This window comes from Epargyreus clarus, unplaced genomic scaffold (genome assembly GCF_041222505.1).
Source record: "Epargyreus clarus isolate Ecla_fem2 unplaced genomic scaffold, WU_Ecla_fem_2.2 ptg000005l, whole genome shotgun sequence".
Taxonomy (NCBI): domain Eukaryota; kingdom Metazoa; phylum Arthropoda; class Insecta; order Lepidoptera; family Hesperiidae; genus Epargyreus; species Epargyreus clarus.
Window position 1 is genome coordinate 14482942 of NW_027332213.1, and position 12942 is coordinate 14495883.

Here is a 12942-nt window from a genome sequence, read left to right on the forward strand (position 1 = left end):
AAGTGGTCTCTACTGCCGTCCATGGACGTCTATATTCAACTAAAGGTAAGTTTAGATTCCTAGTTTAGAGATTAGGACCCCCTAAGAACTTGATAGACACACCGCGGATAAATATGTCTCTCTTGCCACACCCTTTAAAACGGAGCACACCAGCACTTAGCACTGCTATTATTGGCTGCTTATTATTAACTTTTTTTTTATAATATAAGAGTAGCAGACGAGCATGCAGTCCACCGGATGGTAAGTGGCTACTGCCGCCCATGGACATCTGTAATCAACCCCAGATAGGATTAGATATTCCTACCTGAGGTCGGCCACAGATGCGCCGCTACCCCTGAGGACTAAGCTGGAACGCCTCGGAAAAGTCTGTCTCCCTTACCACACCCTTCAAACCCGAACACAGCAGCGCCTAACACTGCTGTTATTAGGTAGAAATAGGCGGTGGTGCCGCCGGAGTCGAACCACAAAGGGTTCTACCACATTCGAATAACTGTTTTAAATGACATAATACACATAACACAAAACAATAACACGGAATGTTGTGATAAAAAATTATTACGGGGACGGCTGGGTGTTTTCATTCGCATGTCACGTAAGCTGTATAAAATCATGTGTTCCCACGTTATCAACACAATGTGTTATGTTATTCGGTTATGCAACGCTTTAATTAGGAAATGCGAGTATTGTTGTCACGTGGGCGAGTACTTTCTTGTAGACTGATATGATTATTATGTTAATAAACTCGGTGTAATTAATACTTTACGGATATCATTTCAAAAACCACAATCGTATTTTATATTATGTTCTTAAATAGATAAGTTATAACTCAATCGTTTTGTGAAACATAGATATATTTTCTTTACTTCGCAACACTTTAGATTAATGGTTATTATAATAATGCCTATATCTATTCGTAACAAATACTCCTCGCGTCTTTAATAATTAAAATGTTGATAAGAGATAAGTATAACATTAAATGAATTTACATACTGGACGTAGCAAAGAAATGCCTTCTAATAAGAATTATCATTTGTGCTATTCTGAACGATCAACGGTGGAAAATCTGAAAACTTATTCTCAAGGTTCAAAATCCTTTTGAAAGTGTTCAGATTTTTAGATTTTTACGACGTGATCAAACTTATAATTTGGCTTGTTATATATGTTTAACAATAGGTATTCCTATACATTTATGTATAAATGTTTCAATGTAGGATTCCTTTGCTATAAGAAATATGATGTGTTTAAACTCAACCTGCAGACTTATCACGCATATGCATATAGGATTTGGAGTTCGTTTACAAATATCTACAACCACGACCACATATGTATAAAACTAATATCAAAAAAAATCAAAATTACATCATTTTCAATACCACACGAACCAAACAGCTCATTAAACCGAAACCGTAAACTCCGAGACCAACAAACTAACCATTGATGTTAAACCAAACTAAAACCGAATTAGAACTAACAATTTTGGGTATGGAGATCTCAACTGTATATCGTGAAGATGAAAGAGTAAAATGGAGTGGTCCAAAATACCCTGTAGTAAACATCCGGTAGTTAACCCGTACGGGAATATCTCCATTCGTAATAGGGTTGCCACCTTCGGAATACATAGACGTCGTCGAATCATTACTGTCCCACAGCTGGGCACATTTTTCTCCTTAGAGTGACTGTGGAATAGGCCAAGCAAATTGGTGGACATTTAGTCCAAATGCAAATGTAGGATCATTTTTAAAGGACTCTTAGGCGTGTAGGTTTCCTGACGATTTTTTATTGTTACAGCAAGTGACAATAAATTTCTAATATCGTTCTTTTTTTAATATAAATTATAGTATGTAAGATACTATTATTCTCATCGATATTTCAGATAAGCGACTTTTACTTCTCCGAAATCACTTTATCCAGGTTATTTCTATATTAAGAAATAGTTCTTCCTTTATTATAGTTTAGTGGATGATTTGTAAGGAATACTATTTTTTCAAACAACGGTGGCAACCCTAACACCCAAAGTCTTTTCTTGTCGGGAAAATGAGTTACAGGCGTGCTTCCTGAGTTTCGATTCCGTTTTAGAATCTAGCAAAGTGCTGTCCAATGTTCTGGCCCAAAAGAATTAATTATGCGACCATTTCTGACGACTGACGACGACGGAAATGTTTTAAGTAGATATTTTACTTTCTCTTAAGCAAATAATCAGGGATCATCGTTATTATACTAATTAGTCACTGGGATACTAGATCTCTGTAGTGAATTTCGATTTCAAACCAAATTTAAAGTTCGATTCCCATTAGTAACCATGGTTATTAATAAACCAATCTATCCAATAGTTTGTCTACCAAAGATCGCAATTTGACAATTTCTGCCAATTAAATATCGATGTTTGATTGATTTTAATCGCGGGTGTACGTGCATTGTAATCCTCGCACACGTTCTTACTTAATAATTCAATTTCGTGTTCTGTAACACATGATTGAAGTTTGAAGAACTAAAGTGAATAAACATTTGACGCTCCTACAAATTAATTTGTAATTGTTCTAGCTTTCGGTTCTTTTGAAAAAAAAAGTACGATCCAAATCATAGATTGAAAATTATCAAAGTAGCTACGTATGTGCAAATTGCAAAAGTAAGTTACCATTCCAGTGGTCGGAAGTGTGGCAACGGTAAACATCGGTTATCGAGGCAACTGTCACAGTACCGACGGCGGCTGACCGTCCAGGCCACCAACCCACTGATTAGCTACTCCTGTTGCTTCTCCATGACGCTTCACCGCTCTAGTCAAGCGTGACGATTTCTATTCGATAGCACACGATCACCACACGAGTGGTATACGCACTGCACTGGTTCACTATCACATTTTTTACAAGTTTAATTATTTTGAAAACACGATATTTTTTTAACGATAAAGATGGGGGGAACGCAAGGCGATATGATGCGCGTGCGCATTGGCCGCGTGCGAACAACGACTGGCCGCAGGGTGCGTGTGAGCGGCGCGTACCGTATACAGCGGGATTGTTTCATAAGGTGTCGGCTTTTTGAACGGTTTGTATTGAAATTGCAAGTACAGCATAGTATATAGAAAATACTTATAAACGCTTAAACGCTTTCTACACTCACAGCCCCACACTAGGATTCCCTGTGTCGTGGGTGCCATGGACACACACATAGACAAATACACAAACACCCAGACCCAGAACCAGAACATCATTTAGATATCTGTCTGGCCGGGGATCGAACCCGGGACCCTTTGCGCGTCAAACCGGTATGGTGGCCGCTACGCCACGCGGTCGCCACTTATATAAAATAACTTCTCATAAGGGTAAGATTTTAATTTAACACTTGTGGTATAAAAGCAAAGGAATAAAAAAAGTTGTTTTACTAACAACAGTTTTGTCAGTTTAACAACATGTCATGTAGAAAAATGAAAAGTATGAGACCAGTTTAAAGACGTTTAATATAATAAGAGCATACTCTGCCAGGGAGGCTTAGGACAGTTCGGACACTGAGTAGAAAGTCAGAGCTGTAAGCAAGGGGTTCTTCCATTGCTTCCAATATAAATGTCACCAAAACCACACATGTTTCTTTATTCTAATAATATCAGTAAAGCGCTTAAATTCTGCTTTGAATTACACTATAGGCACGGAACACATTCCAACAGTTGTTATACTGGCCACAGTAACAATCATTCTGTAAATATTAACTACCTATTTGTTACGAGTCTAGAAATAGAGCCCTATGATAGATAGACATCAGATGCTTGCTAATAGGGTTCCATTTTTACCCTTTGGGCTCGAAACCCTAAAAAGAAACAAATTTGCAAATGGCTAACATAAACAACCGTATTCATTTGTATAATAAACATATACTTAAATAGCGCAACCACAGAGTAACAGGAAAGTGTAAATATGGAAATGTAGACTTCATTATAATTGTAATAACATGTTACTTGATGTAACCGTTTCGCTTTCGTTGTGATAATTCGTATTCAAATATTTCCAAAATTCAATTTCTTTCACAAGATTATTTGCTCTTTTATTTAACATCTTTGCTGTAAATCGTACCGGATGTTTATCTAATACTTTATTATATATTTTTGCGTTCATTTTATATATAGATCAAAAAAGATATTTTAAAATGGCGTGTGAGAAGGAGATATGTACTTTATTTACTTTAAATTTACAGCAATGTTCATGTCTTTGCTTCACAAATACGGTGAATTGTGCTCTAAGCCTTTCCAAAATAAACGGAGACCTGCGCCCAATGGGTCATATATAAAGGGTCACAGTCTAAAAATGTTTGAAACATGACGAATTCATACTCTTGTCTAGGGGGCGCCTGGACCATTCTAAGCTGCTCCAAACACGCGAAAAGATTTATGCCGCCTAGCAGTAGAAAATAAAATAAGTTGCAACCAGCCATCAATCAACTAAAACTAAAAAATATACCGAAAAATCGTATTACAAAACATATCAACCTATAGTTGAGCGCATGAGGCCAACAGTGTATCATCATTACCAGAGCATATAATGTGGGCACACGTAAGAAAGCGCATAATGCGTCGATAGGCGATTCATTGGAACCGGCGATTTGCATGCGCGTTGCGTGCGCGTGCGCTGATCTCTACGACGGCACGATAACATCAGACTGATCGATAGTATGGAATTATGAACGATTAAATGTTTAAAACTTTGTCGATACCCTTTTCCATTCGTATAAAAAGTTTCTTTTGCTGTCCCACTACGGACTATCAAACAGTTAAACTAGTTATATTTCGACATTTTAATAAGACTTTATATCTTGGAGACGCTTCTTATTTTAACAAATCTTTACGTAAAGGTTAAGAACATTATAGAATAGTATAAACTATAAACCATAAAATGCTAAGATGGATATGTAATAATATCTAGAAAAAGAATAGCTACATTTGGCAAAGAGCTTTCTAGCCATGCTAGGTGATAATGTTTGGGGAGCAGTCATTTTCAGTTCGAAGTTTGTATGTGTATGTGTTTGTATATGTTTATACAAGATGTTGAGAAAACTTCGATAGCGTGACTCAGAGAGTCTAGTGGCGGCATCTCACGAGGAGTTGCGGAAATTCGCCACATTCGTGTTATTTGTAGATATAAATTGTATTTTGATTGAAAAGCAGACGAGCGTAGAAATCATTCAGTCAGATTTTGTCCTATTAGGTACTTATATCTATTAGTATAGTTTAAAATTGTTACAAAGACGTTTCCGTTAGATTTTACAAATCATATAAGCATTGATAGACCTCGCATAATTAATAACTACAGGCGTTTCACGTTTATAGTATCATTGAAGTGAATTAAGTGAAACGTTCCCGGTTCACGATTTCCATATGCAAAATATACTCGGAAATATGAAAACTGTGTAATTTATTATCGTTATTATACAGGCAAGCCATCCAACTCTACACGGTAGTCATATTAGAAATTGAAAAGTCATTATAGATTTTATGTTAGCATTTACACGTGATATTAAAATTGTAAATTATTGAAGGTGGTTTAGGTTAGTTCAAAAAGTGTTTTTAAAGTACCTATCTACTTTGATCAAAATATTTGTATTTGACGTTTGATATTTGGTATTCATCACGTGAACGGGTAAGTAAAATGAGTTGATACGGTAATTCCAAAGTTTTAACAAATAAAAAAAAAATCAATAAATTATTTTTAAAAGAAAAAAGCACAAGATTATTAAAAAAATCTTGTATATGGGAAACCGCCGTTTATGAAGGAAACAAAAATTTCATCCTTGCCAATGACATATTCAAAAGAGAAACTCAAAATTTATGAAAAAGAAATGTTTATTTCACTCACATAATTTAATAATATTTGGTAATCATAAACGTCATCCGATCTACAACTTTGCTAAAATTTCATAAATCTCGAAAAGTAGACAACGCGTAAACACGAGAAACAGACCAAAAAGTTTATCTTAAGAGAATCGGATAAAAAGTATAAAAATACAGTCAAATTAAGAACCTCCTTTTTTGAAGTCGGTTAAAAAGAAATACGTAAGAAGATGAAAGCGCGTGACAAGACGTCCCTTAGTTGATCGCACATCGGGGACGGGACAGTTGACACGCTCTGAATGATGCTGTGATCAACTAGAAATTTGCGATCCACGACACGACTTTACTGTCTATCTATCTACTTAAATCAGTAACCAACATTGAAGTAGGAAACTTTACAAATATTAGTACTTGATACTTCAAGTAAGTAGGTATGAAAAACTTAAAAATATATCAATCATTAAATTACATGATATACAAGATTAAATTTAAATTAACCGACACAAGTTACATTGGAAGCCAATGTAATCTTTAACCCGTGCACCTTTATCCCTCCTGTCACTCAAATATCGCATCGGTTATAAGTTTCAAGTAATTAATAAAATAATAAAGCTTACTATAGAATACCGCATGTAAGAATCTTTAAATTAAATAAAATCTTCATAATTCACGAGCAAATGTTGTAAACATTTTTTAAAAAGAGACGCTTCGCTGCACGCAGTACATATTTCAAAAAACAAATCAATAAATACAAATAATAAATGCCCTTGCCTCAGTCCATATTTAATTGCCCCCTTCAACTCCTTCAAATCCAACGGTTCCCCACGTCACCTACGTATTAACCACCCCACCCCCATACTTGACTCCCACCTGACCACCTGTTCTCGCCCGACAAGGTGAAAATCGATTAACTGCCCGTGTCTCACCACCCACTTCAGCATATACCATATACAGATCATCATCCCTATTCAAAACCAAATGCACGTAGCATAACTTAAAATTCGAGTAATCAATAAATAAATATTAAAATAAATACAAATAAATTATGTACTTACCTAAATATACAGCCATTTCTTTTGGGGCACAACACAATGACACCATGATTATAAATAGTGCACTTAAGACGTCTTACACGTGAGGGATGCAGGCAGCTTATGGCCGCGCCCTGACCCGGGCGAGCTAGGTATCCTAACTACTGCACATGCGCTATAGGGACCGAGCATCCCCACACTCTCCCAACCCCCCTGACATCTGTCGATTCTCAGCCAAGTATAAATCAATAAAGCTACATAAAGCACCGCCCCTAGATTACACCTTTCCTCACAAATTTCCCAAATTACCATTTAAAAAATTAAATATTAATAATTCTAACTAACCAAAAATAACACAGCCATAAAAGATTGAATGCGAAACAAACGCACAATAATTTATGCAAAACGTTCGAACGTCATAAAGGTTAGGGGATGTAGTGAGCTAATGGCCGCGCCCGGATCCGGGCGAGCCCGGTATCCTAGCTACTGCACATGCGCTAAAGGCGTCGAGCACCCCCATCCTCCCCCAACGCCCCTGACATCTGTCGCGATTCCCAGCCCATAAATCAATAATCAATAAAACTAGATAAAACACCGCCCCGTCTATCTAATGAGACTTTTTCTAGATCGTACCTTCCCTTACGAATTTCCAAAATATACCATTCAAAAAAATTGAATATATATTTTTTATTGAATACGAAAGGAAAACACAATAACTTTATGCAAAACGTTGAAACGTCCTACACGTTAGGGATGCAGGCAGCTAATGATCGCGCCCTGACCCGGGCGAGCTAGGTATCCTAGCTACTGCACATGCGCTAACAGGGCCGTACACTCCCACACTCACCCAACCCCCTGATATATGTCGATTCCCAGCCTAGTATAAATCAATAAAGCTTAATAAAGCACCGCCCTAGACTTTTATCTTAATTGTACCTTGCCTCACATATTTCCCAAATATAACATTTAGTAAAATATTAATAAGTATCTTATCAAAAAGAAAACAGCCATAATAGATGATAGAGAAACAAACGCGTAATAACTTTATGCAAAACGTTCACACATGCTAAGGGTTAGGGGATGTAGTGATGTAATGGCCGCGCCCGGATCCGGGCGAGCCAGTTATCCTAGGAACTGCACATGCGCTATAGGGGACGTGCACTCCCTTCTCTCCTCAACCCACCTGACACCCGACGCGATACCCAGCCGGATATTAATCAATGTAGCTAAATTAAGGGACCGCTCCAACTATCCAACGAATAATACTCGTCCATTACATACTACTTTTACGTCTCTATTTCTAGTGTTATAAGTACAAAAAGAAAAAAATACATCATTAATATTTTCTTTTCCTCACAGATCTAGGGATTCCAGTCATATCGTATATACCTTATCAATAAGACAACCACTCTAGTGAAATTTGATGGAAAAGTGGTCCGGTCCGTACAACATCCGTAACAGTCACTCCAAAGGCTTGCGCCGAGAGAAATAGATATAGATATTAAATTAATGATTTTAACATAACTAACATTAACAGATTGAACACAAGACAAAGGCACAATAACTTATACAAAACCTTCTAACCTTTCATAGGTCAAGGATTCAGGCAGCTAATGGCCGGGCCCAGATCCAGGTAAGCCAGGTAATCTAGATATAGCACATGAGCTATAAAGTAACCCGCGCCCCCCTCCCTTCCCAACCACCTAACTTCCGCTGCGAGTAAACATATAATAAATAGAACTAAATACCTCCAACAAAGTCATGTCAGCTGTATAATAGGTAGAAAATCAATAGATATAAATGATAAATGCAATGGGTCAGTTCATATAATTACACTCAGTCCAAATTCCCAACCACCCCACGCGCCCCACACTCTTGCAATCAGACATACACCCGCGTAATAACTATACCCCACCCTTCCATCGGACTACCACCTGCTCTCGTTTATCTCGGCAGTTTCGAAATCGATCACCTCCTAGCGACCCCCACTCTGCGTCTCCCTTATACAGATCAACACCCACACCCAATGGCACGAAATAAAAAATTGAACAAAATTATATTAAACATATGGTAATTAAATGAGTATACATAGATTATGTACTTACCTGAATTTACAGCCATTCTTTTATGAACACAACACAAAGACACTATGATTATAAAAAAATAAAATGTGAGCCGTCACGGGACGCCTGGCAGATGTGAAACATCGACATTATTTTGTAAAAGTAATATGCAGAAAAGAACATATTGCGATAGGAACTAAATATGTCATAATGATAAAATAAAATATTACGATTTTTTTCCAGATAACGATGAGTATTTATTGAATAAACATTTATTTTCATTAAATACAAAAAATTACGAATTTATTTCAAATCGTGACTACTTAATTCGTTTAATGAATCGCACAGTCGATTGCGCACGGCATGCGTCGCCACGCCAGAAATCGGTTTTACGTGCGGCTATAGATGTTTCACATCAATAATAAAAAGTTAACTCGTCCTACACGTTAAGGGTGCAGACAGCTAATGGCCGCGCCCTGATCCGGACGAGCTAGGTGTCCTAGCCACTGCACATGCGCTACGGGGGACGTGCACCCCTGTCTGTCCCCAACCCCCCTGACACCCGACGCGATACCCAGCCCAATGTATTAATCAATATAGCTAAATAAGGGACACTCCAACTATCTAACGGATAATACTCATCCATTAAACTCTAAGTTCTCTAAGAACTCTAAGTTCTACATGTTTGCTGATGACCTTAAGTTTTTCAGGGTTGCCGATTCGGTTGACGGCATTTGCTTGCTGCAGGAAGACTTGAATAGTCTTGTCTTATGGTGCAAGAAAAACGGTATGAGCTTAAATTGCAATAAATGCTACGTAATGCGGTTCTCCAGAAAAAAGCATTTGCCCCCGAGATCATATTTTATAAACGACGTATTGCTTCGCGAGACAGATCATATTCGAGATTTGGGTCTTACCCTTGATAGTAAATTAAAATTTTCCAGTCACATTGACAACATAGTTAAAAAGGGGTTTCAAACTTTAGGGTTTGTGTTACGCACTTGCAGAGAATTTAAAAAACCCAGCACTAAAATTGCTATTTATACAGCACTAGTACGTAGCGGCCTTGAGTACTGCAGTGTTGTGTGGAATCCGCACTATGAAGTATATATCAAGCGCTTAGAAAGGGTACAAAAGAGATTTTTATGGCATTTAACATTCACCTCTAATTATGCAAAAAAAACTGATCACTTATGAAGATCGTTTGCGTTACTTCCATCTTGATTCTTTATATTGTCGAAGAAAATTCCTGGACACCATGTTTTTGTACAAACTTATTAATTTTCATATAGATAGCGCATACTTATTGTCAAAGTTACGTATATCAGTACCTAATAGATTGCCTAGATCGTTAAAATACCTTCCATTTGTACAATATAAGTCAAGATCAAATTTGGGACACCACTCTCCTCTTAATAGAATATCTCGTAATTATAATGCTTATCATAATGTGACTGTTGAAATGGTTATCGATTTGTGCAATAACAAAACATTCAAATCAGGTAAACCTGTAACAGAGCGCCAAGTTGATGTCTTTTCCAACAGTCTAATAACTTTTAAGAAAAACATTTGGAAGGCACTTAAAAAATGATATATGTATGGTTATTATTAGTATGGTTATTATTTCTCTAAATAACACACTGTTTTTAATTAAGTTTATATAATGAATATTTTTTGATTCCTAATAATGTTATTTGTAATATGTTATATTGATAATTTAATTCAAATATTATTCATATAAATTTTGTTTAAATGGCCAATTTACATTCCTTTTAATATTTTTCCATTATCATTATTGCTATTATTTAATGTTTGTTTTTTTTTTTGTTCATTATAATTGTTATTTTTAAGATAATAATCCAATTTACCAATTTATAACATTTTTATCATCATTTTTGCATTGTTATTTGATAATTTTTCTAAATGTCTTGCATGTAGTTTGTACCTCTAACTGAGGTAACACTTATCAAGATTATTACTGTATAGCTGCATCCGATACAATATTATAGTGTTTACTTTGTTGGTACAACTAATAAATAAATAAATAAATAAATAAATAAATTACATACCACTTTTACATCTCTATTTCTAGTTATAAGTACAAAACGAAAAGAATACATTATAAAACTTTTCTTTTCCTCACAGATCTAGGCGTTCCAGTCATATGATATATATCTTCTCAATAAAATGACCGCTTTAGTGAATTTAGGTGGTGAAGTGATACATACATATTTTAACTTGTTTAACACTAACACTGCCATTATGGGCTGAACACAATACAAAGACAACAACTTATCCAAAACGGTGTAACATTCTACAGGTTAAGAATGTAGGCAGCTAATGGCCGGGCCCAGATCTAGGCGAGCTAGGTACCCTAGGCATTGCACATGCGCTACACCCCTGTGCCCCTTTTCCCTCCGAGCTCCTATGAAAACAAAGCTAAAATGGCTATACCCTGATGTGTTATGTTAACTGGTCATAGGTACAAAATCAATAAATATAAATAATAAATACAGTTGGCTCAGTCCATGTAGTGACTCCCTTCAAACTCCTCACCATTACACGCATCCCACTCTTGCAACCAAACATGTAACCATGTACCCCACCCTCTCATCGGACCACCGACGGACCTCGACTCCCCATTCCCTTTCCAACCCCCTGAAATTCGCTACGAACCTATTGTGTAATCAAAAATACAGCTAAAGTGTTTGCACACTAGTCTATCTATGTCAACTCTATGGCCACAGGTACAAAATCAATAAATATAAATAATAAACGCAATTGCCTCAGTCCATACTGTTACACTCCCTTCAATCACCTTACCAACCCTCCAACCTAACTCTTGCAATCAGACATGTACCCAAGGTTTAACTAGCCCACCCTACCATCGGGCTACCACCAGAGCTCGTTTCTCCCGACAGGGTGGAAATCGATCACCTTTCAGCGACCCCCACCCCGCATCTCATGTCATGTCCTTCCAAATGTATGCACAAAAACAAACTCCTCCCCACCCTCACGCAACCCCACTCTTGCAATCAGACATGTACCCTCGTATTAATTACCCCATCCTTCCTATTGAACAACACCAGACCTCATTCCTCCCGACAGGGAGGAAATCGATCGCCACCCCAGAGACCCCCACTCTACATTTGCTTTACACAGAACATGCCCTTCCAAATGTACGCACAAAAAATTTTCATTCGTGTAAATTGTTCATAAGTAAGGTAATAAATATCTAACTTACCAGAATATACAGCCATACTTTTTAGAGCACAACACAAACACACAATGATTATATAAAATACCGCTCACACGTCTGTCACGCCGAGGACGTAAGTAACTAATGACCGCGCCCTGATCCAGGCCAGCCAGGTATCCTAACTACTGCACATGCGCTAAAGTGGATCTGCACCCCCATCCTCCCCCAACGGCCCTGACATCTGTCGCGATTCCCAGCCCATAAATCAATTATCAATAAATAAAACACCGCCCCGTCTATCTAATGAGACTTTTTCTAGATCGTACCTTCCCTCACAAATTTCCCAAATATACCATTTAAAAAAATTAACTATTATTTTTTTTGTATTGAATACGAAAGGAAAACACAATAGCTTTATTCAACACGTTGAAACATCCTACATATTAGAGATGCAGGCAGGTAATGGTCGCGCCCTAACCCGGGCGAACTATTCGGTATCCTAGCTACTGCACATGCGCTAACAGGGCCGTACACCCCCACACTCTCCCAACACCACTGACATGTCGATTCCCAGTCTAGTATAAATCAATAAAGTTAAATAAACCACCGCTCCTAGATTTGTAATTTTCCTCAAAACTCTAACTTATCAAAAATAACACAGCCATGATAGATGGAATACGCAACAAACGCACAATAACTTTATGCAAAACGTTCAAACGTCCTAAAGGTTAGGGAATGTAGTGAGCTAATGGCCTCGCCCGGACCGGGTGAGCCAGGTATCCTAGGAACTGCACATGCGCTATAGGGGACGTGCACCCCCTTCTCTCCCCAACCCTC

General features: G+C 37.4%; 1 protein-coding gene across 4 annotated transcripts in view; it reads right to left on the minus strand.

Moving 5' to 3' along the window:
• The window catches only part of LOC140742387 (uncharacterized), a 98982-nt gene that overhangs the window by 40012 nt on the left and 46028 nt on the right, over nucleotides 1-12942 (minus strand). For 2 of the 4 annotated variants that reach the window (XM_073073316.1, XM_073073314.1), the window contains exon 1: nucleotides 2636-2961. The exons of the other annotated variants lie outside the window; for them this stretch is intronic. In XM_073073316.1, the coding sequence (XP_072929417.1) occupies nucleotides 2636-2671 (36 nt within the window). In that variant the 5' untranslated portion in view covers nucleotides 2672-2961. Of the gene's footprint in view, nucleotides 1-2635; nucleotides 2962-12942 lie in introns of those variants that run through there. 4 annotated transcript variants of the gene reach the window in all.